Here is a 22,294-nt window from a genome sequence, read left to right as displayed (position 1 = left end):
CTAAATTATATACCCCACCTATAGACTTACCTCGACTTTTGATCTGTGCTCAAAATAGACGGTGGTCACTGAAGTCAGACAGACCACTTGAATTTAAATCCTTGTTTTCTCACTTCTGAGCTTTGTGACCTTCAGCAAACCACAAAATCTCTCAGCTAATCTCATCTGTAAAACTGGGATGTTGTAGTAAGCATCACATAGGCTCATGGTGAGGTCTGATTATATCCCAAAAATAAATCAGGACTGCCCATTGTACATGGATCTTTGAGAGTAGAAGGTAATTATGCACATACAAATAAGATCGATATTCATCAACCATTGTTCATGGTTCATTGTTGGTTTCTAGAAATGCTTCAAAATTTTAGAAGGCTAAAAGTGAACTCATGAAAATAAAGGAAATAATTTCTAGAGAAAATAGTGCAGTCTGAGAACACAGACTAGCTAGTTACAGAAAGCCATGGAAGATTTAAATACTTGGTTTTCAGAATCCTCTTCTGGAAGGTAACCTGCAAACAGTAGCAAGTGGGTGCAACAGCAGTTGAAATCACAAGTCAAGGGCAGCCATAAGAATGTGCAGGGCTTAAGGAGCCACTGGCCTCCTCATCCATGAAGCTGGAGACCCAGTGACAGCAGCCAGTGTGAACGTGAACTGGAGATAAATGACTGTAACTCGTGTGACACTCCGTTCCCTCAACCACAAACATAATGCACCACACAGAAAACTGTTAAAGAGGTTCTGATGTTCATGGGGCTTTTGATAGTGTTCCTATTGACATATATACACTTTACAATAAATGATCTGCCAAATTGCCAATGGCTGGGGCTGAGGGGCAGGGAGAACAAAAGCGCTAGCTAAAGCTTGCTAAAGCTTTTTCTTACCTTATGTTGACATGTAAGGTGGAACCGAGGTCTTGGATATAAGAGATAAGAGAGAAATTGAAAAAAAAGGGGGGAGGGTTTAATTTATTTTACAGTTTTACAAATGATAAAACAATAACACCCAATTGCTATACATAAACAATAGGGAAACAGTGTTGAACAGAATGAACTTGACAGAATAAACCTCATCTTTCAATTCCACAAATGATGTAAGAAATACTCAGTAGCAATTATCCTGTGCAGCAATGCTATCTCTGTAAACTCTTTTTTTCCTGCTATATACATTTGAAACACTTGTGCTTTTGCCTACACAAAGAAACAGTATTTATTAAAAGGTGCTACTTAAATGGGGAGACACAGGGTCTGAAGCCACAATCTGAAAACTGCAATTCAAATACATGGCCAGCTTCAAGACTTTTTTTTTTTTCTTTTTTTACTTTTAATTTTTTTTTTTTTTAAGATTTGGATATACTAGACCCTTATTTTAACTCTAGGTATGAACAGCATAGAATTCAGTTATAAAGTAGCTCCCTTTAAAGCAGGTTAGTAACGGAAGTCTCAAAAGAACTTCTTTATTCTAAAGCGGTCTTATCTCCAGAGTGCTCCACAGGGCAGCCCCCGAAGATGTCAGCATTACACAAAGCTAGTGTGTGTATATTACAGACTCAGTGTGTATACACACAGACACACATATATAACATTGTATATATGCATCACACATGTCTATTTGTACTATGTAGATATAGCTATAGCACATATATAATAAAATATCTATTTCTAGGTGGGCTTTATTTGGATTTTCTTTCAACAAATATGAACAATAACCTTCCCTCACTCCATTTGCAAAACACTGGTATATTGATAATGTCTGATGGGGAAACTCTCAAAACTTGTAGAGGTAACAACTAACTATACATAACTCTTCCTACACCCCTTCCACAATTACAGATATTCCCAACAATATCCACGGGAAAACGAGTCTTTTATGAACTAAATACCACACTGTGTGCATTATGACTAACCAGCTCAATTAGAAATAAATTACTTTGTTCACCCTTTTCCTGTGTTGTAGCTTAATAACTAGTTGGTATGTACACTACCTATAGCTTATTTAAATAAATTTCTTCTGTAAGCATATACGTAGAAATCCTCATTAGCAATTGATAGACATTTCCTACGCTAGACGATACATAAAGACATCGGAATGCCCGGCACCTTCTTCAGGTAGAAAAACTTCCAGTCATTTCATCAGTCCTGTGGGCCAAATCATTGGATTTGCCCAGAAGAATCTGTTACTAAGTTATTTGTTTCTTTTGTATTCCAGCAACTTAATATTAAGTACACGACAGGCTGGGTAATAATGATGAAAATGTTCCTACGGCCTACTCTTGTCAACAGCACAGTAACAACCACGTTCTCTGAAGGACAGGAATAGTTCACAATCAGCTGCCCGAGCACTGCCAGGTACAGGGTTACATCGTGGAAAAGAAATAAAAAGATTAAAGCTGTGAACATATGATAGTCTCCAAAGGAAAAAAAACAAACAAACAGGTGTTTCAAGTATGTATTTATAATCTGATTTCATCACGCTCCCTTTTGCCCCCAGTGGGTTAAATCTCAATTCTTTTTCTTCCTTTTGCTGTTAGCCTTCGGTGACGTCCTTGCCCTGTCCCTGTGAGAAGGCCACAGCGGATGTGAAGGGGGAGGGACACGGAAAGGTATCCAATAGGGAATGAAATGGTCTTGTACAGTTTGTCTTTGAACACTAACTGCCTTTAATTGAATTCATTCTTGAGTATTGAAAGTTCCCTGAGATGAACAAAAGTAGTCTCAGTCGATACTGAAGCCCTTTTTACATGCTGAGCGTATTCAGAACTGGGCAACGTATTTAGAGAACACAAAGCCTAGGCCAACAAAGCCACGTGAAGCTAAAAAGGCACTACTCAACGCATCTACGGGATAAACACCACCGCACAGAACAGTGAACGTCGGGGACGCTTTCGCTGTGGCCTTAAGAGTTGTTTAAATGCATTTGTTGAAAAATGCAGTAAAAACGGCAAGGTACCTTGCTGCTGCTTCTTGAGACATACTTTCAGTGAGTTCTGAGATGGATTTTATCTATAAGGATTTACCTGTGACTTCAAACATTTCTGTTGAATTCAAACTAAAGGCTACTCAAACAACCTGTCTGCAAATAGTCCAAATTAGGTAATTAACCTATTTTGGATTCGTTAAGTAAATCCGATTTTTCAAGTTTACATTCAGAATATGGACCCAATTCTTCAAAAATTTCCAATAAATAAGAGGTTCAATGATAAAAGCACATCATGTTCTATCCATTTTTAGCTATGCATCTCCTTTATGGATTCTATTTTGTTTTCTCAGAGATACATAAATTCTCAGAAAATATAATCTTCTGTATCCCAAGGTTCTACCATATTTTAAAAAAGAATACCACATACTATTGAGAACTGTACTACCATGAATATCCTTTGTCCTTGAAAACGTACATATATTCCTCATGCTATTTCTTCTTTTCTCAGACTGCCTTCCCTAAGAAACAAGAAGTAATCTATGTTGTTTCAGGTCAAGAGCAAAAGTGGGAACATAGCACTTCTGTTTTCTAAAGAAACAATTTACCATCAGAATTACCTACCAGCATACTAATTACCAGAAATTGGCCTACTAGTCAATTCTGCTATATGTTAAAAGTTTTTAAATTTTTATTACTAATTTCATGTGCTTGTATGAAAACACATTAATGTGATAATATGAATAAATTTAACTACAGAAAAAAATATTAGTTAATTTAACTTGAAGTGCAAAATACTGATGTACAGTTTCATTGTTAAACCTCTTAAAAGTAATGATGTCTGTGATGAAAACAACACTCTATCAATCATATTATTTTTGCACTAAGAGAATTTAACAATAATCTAGAGAGCGTGCCAGTCTTTCCATCTGAATAACAAGGGGGATATCAAAGAACTAGAAGTCACATTCCAGCCCTATCAGTTGAACATTTACTCTAAAGGGCAAAATGCTTCCACAAAATCATTATGAAATGTAAAAGCTGTGGAATCTTCTGTCAAATAAAAATAAAGTTTGAAAAGTTTAAAATATCCAGAGACAACTTTTATATTAGTAGCATAATAATATATTAATATATTATCTTCATGAAAGGAGAATGGTTTGTTGTGTAGACACATCATTATAATCTTTGGTACCAAAAGTACATTTTTTTTTCCTGCTAATTTTATCATCTCGGAATATCTTTCCTTTAGAATGGCTCAAGATTACCGAGTGATGCAGTTTAGCTGGTACCTTCTACACCATTGGAAAAAAATCTGGAGGTTTACAGTTGTGCAAAATAAAACCTTTTTACAAAGTCATTGTGGGATAACTCTTTAAAAATATAAGAACTTCAAAAATGATCACTTGCAGATTATTCATCTCATTCATATTTATCTCAGAAAGGATTTCTAAGCACCCCAATACCAAAACCAAAAGAGATTCCAGAAGGCAAAGAAGAACAGAAACAAAAACATAAAATTCATGATCAAACACAGAGTCCTGACTGAAGGCATTGACTTGAGTTGTTTAATCTTAAGGATTTCACTGCTCAAACTGTTTCCCTCTTGATTTCTGCTGACAGGACGCTTCAGTTTTCCCGAGGGCTGAGTTGTGTTCCCGGGTTCCTCTTCTCATGTGCTTGGCCTTGCAGTGGCAGCCCAACAGTGATGAACATATTTGCTTCATTAACTAATGACAAGTGCATTGTTGGATCTTGTAAACACTACTGTTTATACATTCAAACTGTGTTCTTAGTGGAAGTGGCACTTACTAGGACCCTTGAAGTCAAAATACATAATTTTTAGAGCACTTTGCAGGTATTTCATCAGCTGGTAGTGGATTTCTCATGAATGTCCTTTATCACCTTTCAGATAAGTGGTGGATGCTGAAATCCAGTCTTGTTTTGGATCCTATTTGCAAATCTCAGGAAGCATCTTCAGAAAAGAAGTGCATATTCAGTCTGTATTTTCAGATGTGCTTTATTGCTTTACGCACTTTCCTGTTGTCAGTTTCAGAGCTCCTCTATTATGCAGCACATTTAATGTTTTGAATTCTAATGGCATTCTATGAGGACTTGCATTGGAAAAGTATCTATACTTTAAGTCATCATAGTAATGATATTTGACAGGTTTTCCATTCAAATCCTTAGGGAATGGCCAGAATCCATATAGGTGAATTTCATCACAGAATCTTGTGGCGAGTGTATACATGAGCAGACCTGTGCTGGGTCTTTTGATGGGAACTTTGTTTGTCAGCCAGTAACTGGGGGAAAAAACACACACACAAGAGAAGAATTTAGAGAAACACTCAACATACCCTGTAGCAAGTCTACTACGTATAAAGTAAATAAAATTTGAGAAGTAAGTTTATGAATGACATTCAAAAGATTGCTGAAGAAATAATACATTCCTTAAGCATTTAGAAAATTGAATACATTTATTTTAGCTTTCTTACCCTTTATTTTCTTGCTTATTTTTGAGGTCATATGAATAGCCAGGGGACCTGGAATGTAGGTAAATATGACTGTGGAATCTTATATACAAAATGAACTAGCAGCAAACATTTTACATAGTAGAATCTCCTCGGAAAGGGTTAAATATGACTGCAAAAGGCACAGTAATTGGGCAGTGATTAAGTAATTTTCCCAGGACAGAAGGATTGAAACTACGACTACAGTTTTTCAAATTCTTTAATATATCAATTAAAAACTTAAACAAATAAATGCTTTGCCTGTATTATATTAACTGACTTACTCAACTCCAATTTCCAAGTCACATTTTACTACAGCTAATTAAGAATATAGCCTCAACCCACAGAACAACATAAAACAAATATTTGTAAATAGTTTACCATTTACACAGTTTAAAACTTTGTTCAATAGGTAAAATATATTTCAATGCTGATATGTATTTTATAGTACTCATTTTAAGAGGCAATAAAATATTCCAAAATGTCTGATCCACCATTGTTGCCAAACTTTGTTCATCTGAAAAGCATGCACACTCATAAGTTAATCATCACCTCTGGCAGGGAAGGAGGTTTCCAACACTTCTTGGCATATTCATTATCTTATGTGGAATAAGCTAAAAGAGGAAGAATATGGATCTTCTCTTACTTTCAAAGCTGTCCAATTATAAATAAAGTTAATAAATTGCTTGGTTTTTTAATTTTTGTTTTTATTATTATCTCCTATGTAGGGAAATATATACCCAGCCATCCAAATATGAGATCATTAGATTCTGGTTGTTGCTGTGTTTAAACATTTGCCTTAGATTTCACATAATATTATTTCCTTTTTCTTTTAAAAAATAATTTTTGAAGCTTTCCAAGGTAGATCAAATACATCTAGAATACTGAATATGAAAAGAACAAAATTTTGTTTTAATTCTTTTGGTTAAAGAAATATTGGACTTTCAAACCTCATTACAAACATCCAAAACAGGGAAAATACACTTATCTGTTATTACTCCTGTGTTTTTTTTTTTCCCTTTGTCTTCTTTTCCCCCTTTGTCTTCTTTTTCCCCCTACCTTTGAACCAGGATTGACCGTTCATATTTTCAGTTTTGCTTGTTGGGTGAAGGCCATGTGCTGAATGTTGTGCACCAGGTGAAGTGTATTGCAGAACTTTTGTTATCACAAGTGTTTTGAGAAAGCATATTCTCAGGAAAGAAGATTCATAAGGAATTTTCAGAGAAGAACATGTATGAATTTCCTCATAACTCAAAAGTATGAGCAAAAACTGTAGCACGTATATTGCTCACATCATGAAGAAACCACAGAGATTTCGTGCATGGAGCATAGTTAATCTACAGATTGAAGGCACTGAAGAAACAGCCTGAAGCTCTCGCAGCTCTGAGAAAGCAGGTGTTCTTAACATGAAATGATTATTATAGAAAAGTTCTGTGAGCATGATCTGTGTGTGGTTACAAATGTCAGCTGATGCAGTGGGTTCCTTTAAAGAGTACATTTATTTATAAATGTTTATAAAAAGTATATTTATTTATAAATGTTATAAATGTGGGTGAAGCAAGTTCAAACTCCGCCAAGAAAATGGTTATTTCCATCAAAGAATGTCACTTATTGGGAATAGTTTGGCAGCATGAAGGTCATGCTGAATTATCTTATTTCTCAAATGAGGGAAAAAAATAGGTAGGAGAAAATAATATGAGGTCACATTATATATAAGATCACATTATAAACAAGCTTTGTGATGTTTGACTTTGAACAATTCGAATAATTTCAAAGAAAATTAAGCTACTCATTTGTCAGGATATTTTTGGAGAAACAATGCAAAATAAATGCCTCTTATCTTAATAATTTCTAAGAAGAAATCACAGGAAAGCAGGCCTTAATAAATGGCATCAACATGTAACAGATAAATTGAAACAAAACCTTAAAGCCTGTCAAGAACTAAGGCCACAAGCAGTAACATTTTGTGTTAAAAGACATAGGAGTGGATCTGAACACAATCAGTAAGAGTTTTCTATGTGCTTACTACAAATCTAATGTTAGGTCTGAAATTGTTTAGGCCAACCTGCAGTATCAAGTTTCAGTATTTGAACAAGAACATAGTATAATTTTAAGTATCTGAAAGTATTTGCTTTTATCTAAAAAGCGGACAGTTAAAAAACTACAAATTTCTTGTGAAGATTGATCAAAAACAGACTATTAAGTTTTTTATCCGAATCAGGAAAATAAAAGGAAAATAAGGCATTGATAAAATAATGAACTATTCATGCTCTAATTCAGCACAAGCTGCCCTAATTTTTATCTCAAATTCGTATCTGTTCTACTTTAAAATTTAGCAATGTTTTCAATTGAGCAAATAATCTAGTTTCCATGTATGTATTCCTTTTTACAGAAACTGATTTTTTTTTAAATTATAAAATCAATGCAGGTTTCCTGCAGAAGATATGAAGGAAAAAAGAAACGAATGAGGAAGAAAAATATTACCTATAGTCCAATCACATAGAAAGAATTATTGTCGTAATGTCCTGCATTTGTTTGTTTCCCTAGCTGTTTGGATCTTCATATATATTACAATCATTCAGAGACATACATAGAACGTTTTTCATCAGCTAGGCTGTTTTATTTCAGGTATTATTAATTCTCTCTCCCCTCCCTTCCCTTCTGCTTTGATGCTCTAATACTTTGTCTTGCTGTATGAAACAAACTCACTCTGCGTTTGATATGTAAGTTTTTGAACATTTCTGACTTTTATAGATGCAATACTCTCCATAAATCTCACTACTTCCCAGCAGGGAAGCTTTGTTCCTACTAAGCAAGGTGTCTTACCGACTCTTCATCCAACATATCAGCCCCATTTCTTATTTCAAACTAACTCCACACTTGGAATGCCTTTACTCACCAAACCAGTGTGCTACAGAAGGCCATATTTATGGCCACAAGATGTGGGTGTGAACCTATAATATAATGCTTATGAGTACTCAGGAAAGCTACTTCACTTCCTTGGACCTTGGCTAGTAATATCTAGCATACAAGATTGTTATGATAAAGTAAAAGAGATACTAAGTATGTAAGAACATAGCATAAAGCTTGACACGTAGGAAGTAACAGTAATTGAATTTCAACACATCCCACACAACCCATTCTCCAGTCCACTCCACAACCTACTTTCTCCTGGTGCCTTCTGTAACTACATATCGGCTGGACAACTGTGGTCATGTCATTTCACCTCAATGGCATGTTTCTTTAGTTGAGAAACAAAACCATCTGACTGGCTTTGGGGCTTCCTCTGTCTATAAGATTCTATTGCTGTTTCAAATCTTCTCTCCACGAAACTGCAAGCTCCCTGAAATTGAGTGAAACTCTCTTGCTCCCGCTCTGCTTCCTCCTCCCCGCTCTGTTCCCTTTACCTTGTTTCAGTTTTTAACATACTGCAAAGCAAAGAAGGGACCTGATAACAAACTGACATCATCATGGAGTAACAACAGTCAGGCACACAAAATGGAGTCAGTGCGGCCACTGAGGATCTCGTCTCAGACACACCTCTGCACCCTGAGAACCTGAACTCTGTTTGAACTGTACCAGACCCGAGCATACCACCAGCCGTATTCAGAACAACACCTGCCAGCTGCAGCCTCATGCTTTCAAGATCTCCCCTTGTAACTACGCAACCACTTCGGGCTCCAACCAATCTTAACAATCATCCTTATTTCTTGCCAGCTCCAATTATAATTATTGACAGACAACTCATGTAACTAACTGTAACCTATGGTTTTTGCCTTTACTAGCCTCCCCCATTTTATAATCCTGTGGAACACAATTCCAGTATTTCTTGAATATGTGTCTCCTAGGCTGCAGTCCTAACAAATCCCAAATAAACACCTTTTTCCTTTCAATCAGGTCTCTGTTTCTAAAACTTTGGTTAACATACTTAATAGATGCTTCTTGATTTTAAAGCTGGCAATGTGTTAGATTTTATCTCATAATAAATTAGATAATAATCACCTGATGAGCCAAAATACATGATTATTTCAGGAAACCAATGTTTTAGAAATAAAAGCAAAAAATATTACATTCAGTAGCAGTCTTTAATATACTGATGACAGCTCACACTCAACATATTGGAAAACAATGAATATTAATTTGTATGTGTTTAAATAAAGAAGCCTAGAAGTTTAGAAGTAATGTATTTCCTCTTAAAATACTATTATTCTCCCTAAAATCGACCATGAAAATTTCTAGAAGAATTTGAATACAGAGTATGGAATTCCACCGTGTCAACAGTTCTAACTTACTATCATACTATATGCAAAGTTTCCACTCATGAGTCCAGAGATTACTTGCTCTGGAACGTGAGCCAGAGTCCAGAGCAACGAGTGTTTGTGCACTGAGTTCTCAGGAGTCTTCTCTCTTCCTCCTCTCATATTTATATTCCCACAACTGAGCTTTGTGCTTAGCACCAAAGGAAGATTCTGTTAAAGGTAAATAACATGCATTCTGGTTATAAAATATCTACAGGAATTTGAGATATTGTAGAAGAATTAGCTTTCTATACTACATCTTTGCAGAAGATGTCTGCATCTTCCCAGTTCAACATTCCATACCCCAAACTAATTCTTGTATAATACCTGAATATTATATATGAATTTCTGGGGCTCTGTCCTCCATATTGGCCAATATGTTGGTTCATTCTTCAGAGGAGTATATATGTATGTGTTATAATATACAAAATTTAAAGCAATCATCCTTGAGCACATGAAGTTTTATTTTCAACTGTTTAAATCATCCTTTCATTATGTTCCCAGACTGCAGTATAGTACGCTACATGAATTCATTCTCTAAAGTGCATAAAACTTAATTTTGTTTTAAAAATGTTTTGGTAAAGTTCATGATACCTTTTAAGATTATGAGATGGCTTGTCTTGTCACAAAACTAGAGTTGGTGATAATTTCTTAAAAACAAAATAGAACTTCCAGCACTATCCTCACTGAGAATGATTCAGTCCACCATGAATTAATCCTTATATTATTCCAGAGAAGCAAAAGTGACAGGTTTTACACCTACTTCTCATGCGAGGAAACAAAGGGGCAGTTAATGTGTCCTGGCAAGCTAGGAGTAAATCCGGGAGTAAAAACATAAGCAATGTATTAAAAGGCAGCAATAATAATAATAATAATTTATTGAGTATTTATAATGATCCAGAGACAGTGTTAAGAGCTCTACATATGTAGAATTTTTCATTTAATCTTCACCATAAACTTATGAATAGGTGTTATTTCACACATGAGTACACCAAGGCTTGGGAAGGTTAAACACCAGATTAAAGCCACAGAAATTATAAGTGACAAGACCAGGATTCAAACCCACTTACACCTGGCTATGATGATTTCAATTTAACTAGCAAAGAATTGGATTTCTTAGCTTTTTCATATCATGTAGCTTGGAATAGCAAGTCCTTGGGACTATTTTCAATATAGAGTTCACACAGGGAAAAATAAACATCCATATGGCGTTTTGGTGATCAACAGTCTGGTGTCAACAGTGATGTGTTTTACACATGGAGATTTTTGGCTTTTTGTTTTTTTCCAAGGGAAATAAGAGCTGACCAGAATAAAGGACCCATTTTTCCCATGAGCGCTCTCAAAAGTGTTTGAAATCAGAAGATAATTTTGTAGTTTCAATATGTAACTTACTTAACCACATTGCAAATGCCAAAGGCAGTGACAGTGAATCAAAGGGTAGGGATTTCCATGCAGGTTTGAACAAGGTTTCTTAAACTATTTTGAAGTGTCATTAAAACGAAAGCAGGAACTTGTAACCATAAGAGGTCAATCTATCAATAGTTTTTTTTTCTGTGCGCCCTTTGTACACAGATCTCTGTACTGGTCAGTTGATAAAAGGAAAACAGAAAATTCTTTCTGCCGAGGCCCTCCGTAGTATACATTTAGAAAATGTTTTATCCACCCTCAAGCCTAATTCATCAGAGGCACAGAGGACTCATGACATGGAAAAAGGAATACAGATACTACTTTAGTCCTAATAATCTCTACATTCTGTATGGTACCTATTTATGTCACTTGACTTCCATTGTAGGAATTAGGCTTTGACCCTAACTCTGAATTTCACTCATATTTTTATCTGGCTAGATACATAGTCAGGTTGAGTGTGGATACAGTGTGAAGAAACTCTAAATCTACATATACTCCACCGGTTTTGTCAAGAGCCAGATTTTATTAGTGACCATAGGATTCTCATTATTGTGATAGTAGTAATTCCACTTCACACTCACAGTTTCAAAGTATTGTCACATGAGTCTTACAGACTCCTGTAATATATGCTATAGTACATATTACCATCTCTATTTCACAGAGGGTGCAGTTAATAGCTCTAGAAGTAAGATAATTTGCCCAACTCTGCTAGCTAATGCTGATGTCCTGCTCTGGTGTGCTGGTGGCTGTTTTAACGCAGACACTGGCTAGGGGACAGAGGGCTGTGAATCATAGCATTCATCAATTTCTGTGGTATAGCTACTCCCATCACAGCTGATTTCAAGTTATTAACCTGATACCAATGAGCACTGAGCTGAGGAGAGATGGCAAAACCAGCTCTTGCAAGCCAGTACAAGCCAGCGTCAGTACACTGTAGACGAGACAGAAAATATTCCTCCTGACTTGTAGCTCCTTTCGGTTTGCATGATAAAATTCAACATTAAAGAACTCTGCCTTAGAAAGATTCCCAGGTAGTTGTTCATATACATGTTATTTGCAAGGAGAGAAGATGGGGGTATAAGTTGCACCTTTGTAAAGATGGTGTCACTTCTTACTAACAGAGAAGTTTAACATCATTACATAATGAAAATAGAGGTGACTGTTGCTTCTATTTTTATCTCATAATTTCTAGCTCAGTGCTGGGTACACAGTAGGTACATCATGAGTGCTTCCTTAATTTGTTCTTGCTGGCATCTTAGAGGTTTGTAGTGCTAATAAGATGGAGCATACTCATGATGTGACAACCTCTTAGTGACAACATTCAACAGTGGGAAAGCACTGGAAAAGCTGGAGTCCTGGCTTTGCTTTACCTTGAGCTAACTACGTGGTCTTGGACAAATCACTTAAACTCATTCAGCCTCAGTTTGCTTACCAATAAAATGAGATTCTTAATATGGTTTCTACTACACCTACAACCCTCCTTTATAAAAGGTCACAAGTAATCTGAATTTAGATGGAAGAACATGAGTGTCCACCTAACCGCAGTAGCTGGATCTTTACATTTTGCTTGTATCTATTAACTACTCCCACTTTAATAATGCATTGACATAATATGCAGCCTTTCCCTTCAATAACATGACAGAACTGTTTGATAAAAATCATCCCTGCTGAAAAACTTAACATCATTTCTGGTTTCCTGTAATACTTGTAATTAGAGAGCGTAAGATGTTTCTCCACTTTCAAAAATCGTAATAAATTGATTGTTACCTAAAAATTATAAAATTATCCATCATAATTTCAAAGATAAAGCTAATGGAAGAAAGTGATATCATAGGAAAAATGAAACCTTGCTGAGAAGTGAGAAAACTTAAACAAAAATAAAGAGGGAATACTTTTATTTACCATGTCAGAAACCAGGATGGAATTTAGATAGATCACTCCAAAACTGCATCATATGCTGATCAGATACTGATGAAACAGACTTAAAAGAAATAATTATAGATGGATTCCACTTGTATTTAATAAAATATCTTTGAGGGCCTTTCAAAGATAATGCTTAAAAGCCTGAACTAGTGCATGGTGATTATGGCAAAAAATAAAGTAGACATAATGCCACAGGTTTTAATGAGTTTCTCTTTTAATCCAATTGAATTCTGAAAGACAACTGAAATTTACAATCTAAACTGCCAGAATGAGGGAGTGGTGACGTCCGGAAGGTGAAATACTAGAAACACAGAAGGGGGTGGTCCTTTGAAGCATGACGAAGGAGTTAAATGAGGTTATGCTAAAGTGCTTCGTGAATGATCCTTTTTATGAGATCAGGTTGATTTTTTAAAATTAAAAAATACTGAAATCTTATATTTATCCTAGTAAGATTAAAAGGAAGCAGTATAATCATTTATTATAAGACATGGAGTCTTAAAGGAAAAGGAAGTAGAATTAAAAGTAAGTAGAGCAGGGAATCCTAATGCTTAGCATAAATGGCTTAGCTATTGGAAGATTAAAATGACAGCAGTGTTTTATTCATGAAATGTTTTCCTTTGCATAAACATTTATTCTAAGGAGGCACTTAGAGATTATACTTTCACATTCTCCAGTCAACATAAGGACAGTTTCTCAATAAAAGTCCACATTACTATGGTAACAAAGTGTAAATAACTCTTCTAATGGCCTGATGATCTTCTTTTAGCTTCATCTGGACTATTTACAAATGGATATGCCCAGTTTACATCAATACGTCCGGTTACATTAACCTTCTAGATAGGAGATGTGCTAAAATCTATTTCAAGAGGAGTAAGGATCAGCAAATGTGATCTACAATGCATTCAATAACAATGTGATCTATGATACATTCAATAATGAAAAATGCTTGCTAGCAAAGTGTACAAACAACATCAGCCACAGATCAAAGTTCTTATCAAAGCCCAGTGAAGGAACAGAATCAAGACAGTTACAAGCAAGCTCAAAGAAGTTCTTTAAAAATTTCCCAGCAAGTATCAAAACAGTAACAGTTGGGGAAGTTAGTCTAATATAGATCATTATTCTATATTTTTATTCCTGTCATGAAGTGTGTGATGCTGAAGAGACTGCCCATTTAGAAAGCTGCCTTGTTCTTGGCATGAATTTATCCCTCAATAAAGGGTTTTCTATGAGCATTTAAGCTAAGAAAGAGAGAAAAGCCCCATGAAAGAATGTTGCCGCGGCAATGCCACGGATGCAGGCTTTGGGATCTGCATCATATGCTTAAAGCTACTTGTCACTAGAAATACCACTGCTGTAATTCTGTTCAACAAGATTAACTAGGAGATAATTTAAAAATTTTATTTTTAAACCTATGAAGGACTAGGGTGATAAGTAATTTTCCCTCTAGACGCCAATCTCTAGTTGACCAAAGTCCAATCTAATGGAATCAATGCTAATTTTCCTCCCTTTTCTTTTTTAGTCTCACTTAATGCTGATCCCTTCAACACATTTGTAGGTAGAATCACTTAATTTATAAAATCACATTTATTAAATAGTTGCTAAATGGAAGACCTTTAGTAGATATTTTTAAAAAATATCTTGTTCTTCTGAGGAAGTAAAACTATCAGAAATCCAGCTGTAAAGACACTTACACTATGTAAATACTATTCTTTGCAATGGGAAAGTATGAAAGTGAAAAAAGTACTACAAAATCAGGCTCCTGTGTAACAAACTATACGATGCCTGAGACTGGCCCCTATTTTGATGTTTGTCATAACATTCAGTTAAAATGCAACACTGGAAACAAAAAAGTTGGACCCTTCCACCACACCATATGCAAGAAACAATTCAAAAAGGATCACAGACCTAAATTTAAGAGCTAAATTCTAAAACTCTTAGAAGAAATACAGGAGTAACATACCATGACCTTAGACAAAGCCTTCTTAGGTATGACACCAAAAAGGTCAAGAGACAAAACAAAAAATAAATTGAACTTTATCAAATTAAAAATTTTTTATGCTTCAAAGGCTATCAAAGTAAAAAAAAAAAAACAGAATGGGAGAAAATATTTGCAAATCATGTATCTGATAAGAGACTTGGCACCTAAAATACATAAATAACTTCCACAACTCAATAATAAATAGTCAAAAAACCTCAGCTTAAAAACTGGGCAAAGAAGTAGACATTTTTTCCCAAAGAAGATATACAAATTGCCACAGGAAAAGACAGTAAACATCATTATGCAGTAGGGAAATGTGAGATAATTTTTGTACCACACAGAATGGTTATAATAAAAAAGACAACTCATAATGTGCAGGCGAGGATGAGAATAACTGAACCTCATGTGTTGCTGGTGCTTGTGTATGAGAGTAAGATGGAGTTGCCTCTCTGGAAAGTCCGGAAGACCCTCGAAAGGCTAAACATCGAGTTATCATATGACGCAGCCACTGCACACCTGGGTACACGATTCTCTACTCAACCAAACTTTATTTAGGCATCTCTGAGCCCTTCTCTCAACCAGGCCTCTACTTTGGCCTTCTGTGTCCATCTTCTCTGAGTCTAGTTTTAGGAAGAATCCTGCCAAGTTAGTTTGGTGAAACTCCCTCTACCCTTGTTATTTGACCACTCGACATCTGATCAGATTTCTCATACCCCAACTTTGATGCCCAAGCCTTGGGCCTAGCTTTAGCAGAATCTTGTTAACTGTGCAGGCAGGAATCTCCACCACCCACCTCTCCCTGCCTTGATGTCTTCTCTTAGAATTTCCCACCCCTACTCCCCTCTTTGGCCAGAAATCTTGACTTATTTTTGCTGTATTCAGAATTGAGGTCAGTTCTATACTGAAGTCTTTTTTCCCCTATTGCAATAGTTTCTGAATAAAATCTGTCTTTATCACTTTTGGCCAGTGCCTGGCTGTTTCTCTTTGGTAATACTCAAAAGAACAGAAAACATGGTAATACAAAAACTTGTACATAGATATTTATAGTGACATTATTCATTATAGCTGAAAAGTGAAAACTCACATTTTCATCAAATGATTAATGGATAAGTAAAATATGGGTATATCCATACAATGGACTATTACATGACAATTAAAATGAAATACTAATACATGCTACAAGGATGAACCTTGAAGACATTATCATAAGTGAAAGGAGCCAGTTACACAAGAGCAAAGATTACCTGATTCATTTATGTGAAATGCCTGGAACAGAGTAATTCACTGGGATGGAAGTAGACAAGCATTGCCAAGAGCTCGAGCCGGGGGCTGAGGGGGAAATCAGGAGTGACAGCTCATGTGTCTGGGGTTTCTTTTTGGGTGAAGAATATGTTCCAAAATTGACTGTGGTTAATAGTCGCCCAACTCTGTCAACATACTGATTTAACTGTATACTTTTAAAGAGTGTATTACATAGTATGTGAATTATGTAGCAATAAAGCTATTATATTAAAAAAAGTAACATTGAGCATTTTTTCCTTACTTTGGTAAGGAGATAAATTCCTAAGTTAAATGTATCAGTTTCCTTTAATGTTATAACTTGTTCACAACTCTCAAGAATTAAAGAATAGGGAATTATAACCCTACAGAAACTAAACAACAAATAGATTTTAAAACTTAGATATCTATCATCTATTTATCAATCTATCCATATCATCTATTATATACAACAACTGTATGAACTGTCTCTTTAATATTGTAACATTTCTCAAAATAAGAAATGGAAAAAATAACAGGGAAGCAAGTATGAAATTGGCCTTATTGTGTTGTACAACCGAGAAGCTTCGGGACATGGAAAATCCTCGGACGTAGAATGGAGTCAGTTATCAGAGTGAGCTCTGCTCAAATGAGAACTTGCTTTGTGAGACTTGGTCCTTCCTTGATCATGTCTGCACTTCAGTTTCCTGATCTGTAAATCTGAGCTAAAACATCTTACCTTTGGGGATATTGGAGAAACTGAATAATATGATACAAGTAAGAGTTCACTGTGAATTATGAATTTATACACAAATAAAATTGAATATATTATGTTGATGCAACTGTATTAGATTACCTGTGCATGTGCCTATATAACACTCAACTCGACTAGTGAATCTGAGCTCAGTTTAGTTCTAGTTTTTGTTCGTTTAAAGAACTTGTTGAATTATTGCCTGCACACAATGAGGGCTTAAAAATCATCTAGCAAAACAAAACAAAACAAACGAAAAAACAAACAAACAAAATACCCGATAGTTACTTCTTTTAAACTTGATAAATTTTAAGAGGCAGGGAGAAATGATCATTAGATTTCCTTCTAGAATATGAACTATGCAATTCAACTGAATATAGCAATCATGAAATTCACATAAATTTAAAGGCACTGCCTAAGACAAACATTATTTCATATCATTTGTTTTCCTTTAGCTATACTGATATAATAGAAATTCAGGAATGAGAGTCACAAAACTTTTTTCTAGACTCTTTGAATAAGAATATAAGTTGATGGAGATAATTAGCTCAGACTTCATAACAATAAACTTATCAAGAGGGTGAAACATAACTTTCTTTAAAATGAAAATGTAATTGAAATGGCTTTTTGTTGTTGTTGTTGTTCAAGAGGAATATTTCCATAATAAAGCATCACAAATTACTTGTCTGATGATTGATTCTACTTGGGAAAAAAAATCTGAAGACAAGCAATCTGTGGGAGTTGGCTTACAAAGCATGTGTATAGTATTCTTGACCATCTGCTTCTCTTTGTGTTAGTATATTCATGTGATATTATTTTGTATGCTGACTTGAATTTCATTTGAACTTCCTTAACACATGAAACATGCATAGAGTGCAGAAAGCAAGAGATGAATCTGGGGAATGTGCAGGTTCAGAAAGGGAGTTTACACTACTGGAGAATAAATCACATTACACTACTGGAATAAAAGTGATCAGCTTAAAATATTGAGAAATCTCACACTGAATCTCTAATGGTCTTGCTTAACTAATAAAACACCTCTGAAATTTCTCAGTTGCTATCTTAATAATAAAGAGGATAAATGAAATGCACTACCAAAAAGGCTGCAAAGCATTAAAATTCCTGGGCACCTTGGAAGAGCTGTCCAGAGAGTCCTTCATTTTGCACAGGCACGAGAACGATCCTTTTTGCCTTTGGCCTAACAATGGTGTATGAAAGCAAACTCAAACTCAGGGACCGAGTGATGTATCTGAGGAACATTAAATTAGTCTTAAGAGAAAAAAAAAAAAGAAGCCAACCTAGGCCATTCTGGAGTGTTCCTCAATTAAATACGAAAATACATCTGGTGGGTTCTTCAAAGTGGTTGCCTACATAAGAGACTTGGTAAATATGATCTTCATCCAGTTTACTAGAACCATTGGTTATTCACCAGAGAAGAGGAGACAGGTAGATTTCTGGAGTGAAGTAGAAGCAAAAGATTAATAAAAATTATAGTTATTTTGATTGGGCTTAAGTCATACTATTTATTTTGAAATTCCAAGTATAATAAAGAAGGCACGCGATTCCATGGTTTTCAAAACAGGACAAGGTTTAAAAATGCTTTTGAGGATGGTCTATAAAATCAACCTAAATTCTGTATAATATTAACATTAAACTTTCTAAGTTGGTGATGTTGGAGTGTAGTAATGAGCAGAGACGAAAAAGTGCATTGACAACTATCTTGGATAATTCACATTTTGGTTATTAAATTCTGTCTGTAGTATATGGAGTTCCCAAATTAAGTGTTTAAATATTCTTAATTCTTAGTTTTGTAATCTAGACCAACTGCCTATTATTTTTAGTCTCACAGACCTTAAAGAAAGCTGAAATCACTCATTTGGTTGCTTTTCTTATGGCTAGAATTATCAGGTCAGCGACAGGCTCTGGGAGTGCAGGGCAGTGATGGAATTTTGGACATTAAAAGGGTTTTTTAGGCCTAGTAAAGGGTTATGATATGAAATAATATTATTTGCCCATCACTATCAATGTATAAATAAATGTGCAGTTTGTAGCTATAGAATTAAGGTGTATCTGTCTTATGTAGATTAAGAAAAAAACGAACAAAAGAGTATTTGACTAATTCATAGCTTGTAGATTAGCTTTCCCTGAAACTGAATTGCCAGTAAGGCTTAACTTAAATTGATTATATTAAGGTCAAAATAAAATGTTAATTCATATAATTTACATAAAATGTAATTTGGCAGAATCAACAAATCCTTATCAGAAGAATAGTTTATTTCATTTCCTCTCAATATTTCATCAGGACTCTGCATTTCCAGAACTCTAGTTCTCTGAAGAGTATTTTGACCAGAGAGAAAACCAGGGAACCAGACATTTATACTAGTTGAAAATCCTCTTTTCAAAATGTAGTGGATATACGTATGTATATGTACGACTGAAATATTACGCCGTACACCAGAAATTGACACCTTTGTAAACTGACTGTATTTCAAAAAAAACTGTAATGGAGGTTTGGTTGATTTGCAATGATCTAAAACTATTTTTTATATGTGGTTCTATGGACTAAAGAAATTGGAACTGCAGTGCAATGCTAAGTGAGGATCTTGCAGCTTTTATACATCACACACTCTGGCCAGTTTCCCTGTCACTGTCTCTTGTCCATATTCAAGAGGGGATTACACATTTCATTGTGGGAAAACAACATTCCTTTTCAAACAGAAGTTCTACGTAAGTTTCAATTTCTAGTTGATTCATCAAAACAAAGCTAGTTCAGAAAGGGGAAAAATTATAAATTGCTTACATTTGTTCAACCTAAAACATTATTCACAATCTGCCAGTGATGATGGCTAAACCATCTGGGGAATATGACGGGTAGTTGGGGGAAAAAAAAACTGTCACAGTGCAATGAAGAAATAACGTGTGTGGAAGTCTCAAGGTTACCTCATAGTTCAGTGATGGCTTTCAGGTATTTTGGAATAGACGAGTTCTGAATTTATATACACACAAACCAGAAGCACTTTTACACAGTCAGCATGGACATACTTGTTAAATAAAAATGAATGAATTAATGGAAGCAAGAGTTTTCTCAGCAAGAGTTTCACAAACAAGTGAAACAAATTCTTACAGGTTATGATTAGGATTCTAATAAAGTAAATCTCTATGTAAGCATACTATTAACTATGGCAATATAATATAAAGGTGTACGTTGCATATTATATTTACATACACAATTATATATAATATACCAATATATAAAAATACACATGTAAACAAACATATATATGTAATATGTGTCACTAGTTTGCTATGCAAATATATATACACACAAATATCGCATAGGTATATCAAATATCAAGTACAGAGGTGACAATATTGCCTTCAACTCAAGACATTTTAGAATAGCAAGACTTTTTTTACCTGTCGTGTTAGTTGAATCAAGTCTCTCATTTCCTTTTTACTATTAGAACGAAGTTTGTTGGCTGACAGTGCAGATCCGTATAATTCCTAATAAAACTCTGCCTACGATGAAGCATTTTTGTTATGAGATTTATTTTAGCCAATTTTATCAAGAATGTACCAAATTTGGTACTTGACCTATTTCCTACTTTTCAGAAACTTTAAAAATGAAATTAAAATAAATTTGCCCTGAAATTGATTTACTATTGATTTAAAATTAATTTTCTATTAAGAAACTGCTTATATAATCACTAATCTTATTCACTAACTTCTCTTGACATTAATGCACAAGTTAGAAGCTTCCAAACTCTATTATAAATTTTGGTTTTAGTGCTACTAATTAATAAAAATGTTGAATAGAATAAGTTCAGTATCAAGGAATAAATATGAAATAATTCTTTTTAATCTGGCTTGCGGAACCTTCTCTCCTTCAAACATTTCTTTAAACTACCTTGGGGGATCTATGCCAATTCCGTCTTCACTGAAGAAAGAGGAGAACAGCAGTGCATATTTTAAATCCATACGGCTTCCAAATACTCCCTTCCCCTTTCAAACATAGGCCAAGAGAAATACTGAATAAATCTGCCTCCAGAAAATGCTCAGCAATCGAAGATGAGAAGAGGTTCAGGGTCACTTCCACTCATCTGCGTATTTAGTTAGACCCTCCTGTTGAAACAAATCACATTCAAATGTGACTGGAGCTGTGCATTTGTATTCATTCCACCGTGGAAAAAGTCTGGATGCTTTTCTCCGGAGACTTAACGTATCTCAGTGACAGCTGCATTGCCACAATGTGCTGAAGTGGCTCATCTCGACAGGTCATATCCTGGATTGCTCATTCTGAGTGGCAGCTGGGATACCAGAGGGTTTTCTCACAGTGGGTAGGCCCTGTATTTAATCAGGCCCTCCCTGGTTTCCGAGACAAGCTGCACGTGTGGCTACAGGCCATTCTAAGAAGTTCAAGATGTACCTTTGTCACTCCCTAAATAGCAGTGACATTCATGGCAGCAATCTCTGCAGCTCTGCAACAGCAGTGCTAAGTGCCTTTTATGATCACAGATTTCCTGCGTCCCATTGTAGCACTTTCTCCCGATCCCACAGGCAGCGTCAGCACCATGGACACTGCTGGTAAACACTGGTTAAGTGACTCAGGTTTCAAACTGAAATCTATATCTACACCTATTTGTCTGTGTCTGTACAGATGTACGTCTACACAGATGTATAAACCGATATAAGCAATAAAACATCTTAATTTAGTGCTGGAACATCTCGCCAACCAGAGCAAAACTGTGATCGTAACAACGAAACATGAGTCTGTCTATTCCCATTCACTGGAAAGTCAATTCCTGTCCTTCCTTCTGGGGGTGAGTTTTCATTCCTTGAGTTCATTACCAACTGCCCTGTATAAACCAGCCATGGTTCAAAATCCTAATGGGGGATCTAATATGTGGTGACGTAAGGAGTCCTTCCCTCTGCTTTTCTGAGTCCCCCTCTTCACACCAGGTGAGCAGCTTTTCAGGGCATTCACCCAGAGCTGCAGAGAGAACAACACTGTTAATCCTCTTCCAAACTCGGAACTCCACTTTTCACTCCCTGAGAGCTCAGAAAGCAATACCTTTTTGAAAACCTTTGAAAGTGGCTTATAATGGAGTCAAATATTTTTGTATTAGAAGGGAACATCGGTTGAATTTACAGTTTTTAAGCCCATCTTTGTTAAAAGACTCTTCTCAGGCCAAAAGCATGGATGGTATCCTAGATTTTCTCACTTGTGAGACTCGAGAGGCATGTTTCATGATTAAACCT

General features: G+C 35.4%; 1 protein-coding gene across 2 annotated transcripts in view; it reads right to left on the bottom strand.

Annotated features, from left to right (window-relative positions):
* Nucleotides 1-1,285: 1,285 nt before the first annotated feature.
* Nucleotides 1,286-22,294, bottom strand: part of ST8SIA4 (ST8 alpha-N-acetyl-neuraminide alpha-2,8-sialyltransferase 4) — an 87,476-nt gene continuing 66,467 nt past the window's right edge. For both annotated transcript variants that reach the window (XM_006207971.4, XM_072958336.1), the window contains exon 5: nucleotides 1,286-5,214. In XM_006207971.4, the coding sequence (XP_006208033.1) occupies nucleotides 4,932-5,214 (283 nt within the window). In that variant the 3' untranslated portion in view covers nucleotides 1,286-4,931. The remainder of the gene's footprint in view (nucleotides 5,215-22,294) is intronic.

This window comes from Vicugna pacos, chromosome 3 (assembly GCF_048564905.1).
Source record: "Vicugna pacos chromosome 3, VicPac4, whole genome shotgun sequence".
In the NCBI taxonomy this organism is placed as follows: domain Eukaryota; kingdom Metazoa; phylum Chordata; class Mammalia; order Artiodactyla; family Camelidae; genus Vicugna; species Vicugna pacos.
This window is presented reverse-complemented; position numbering and strand designations above follow the sequence as displayed.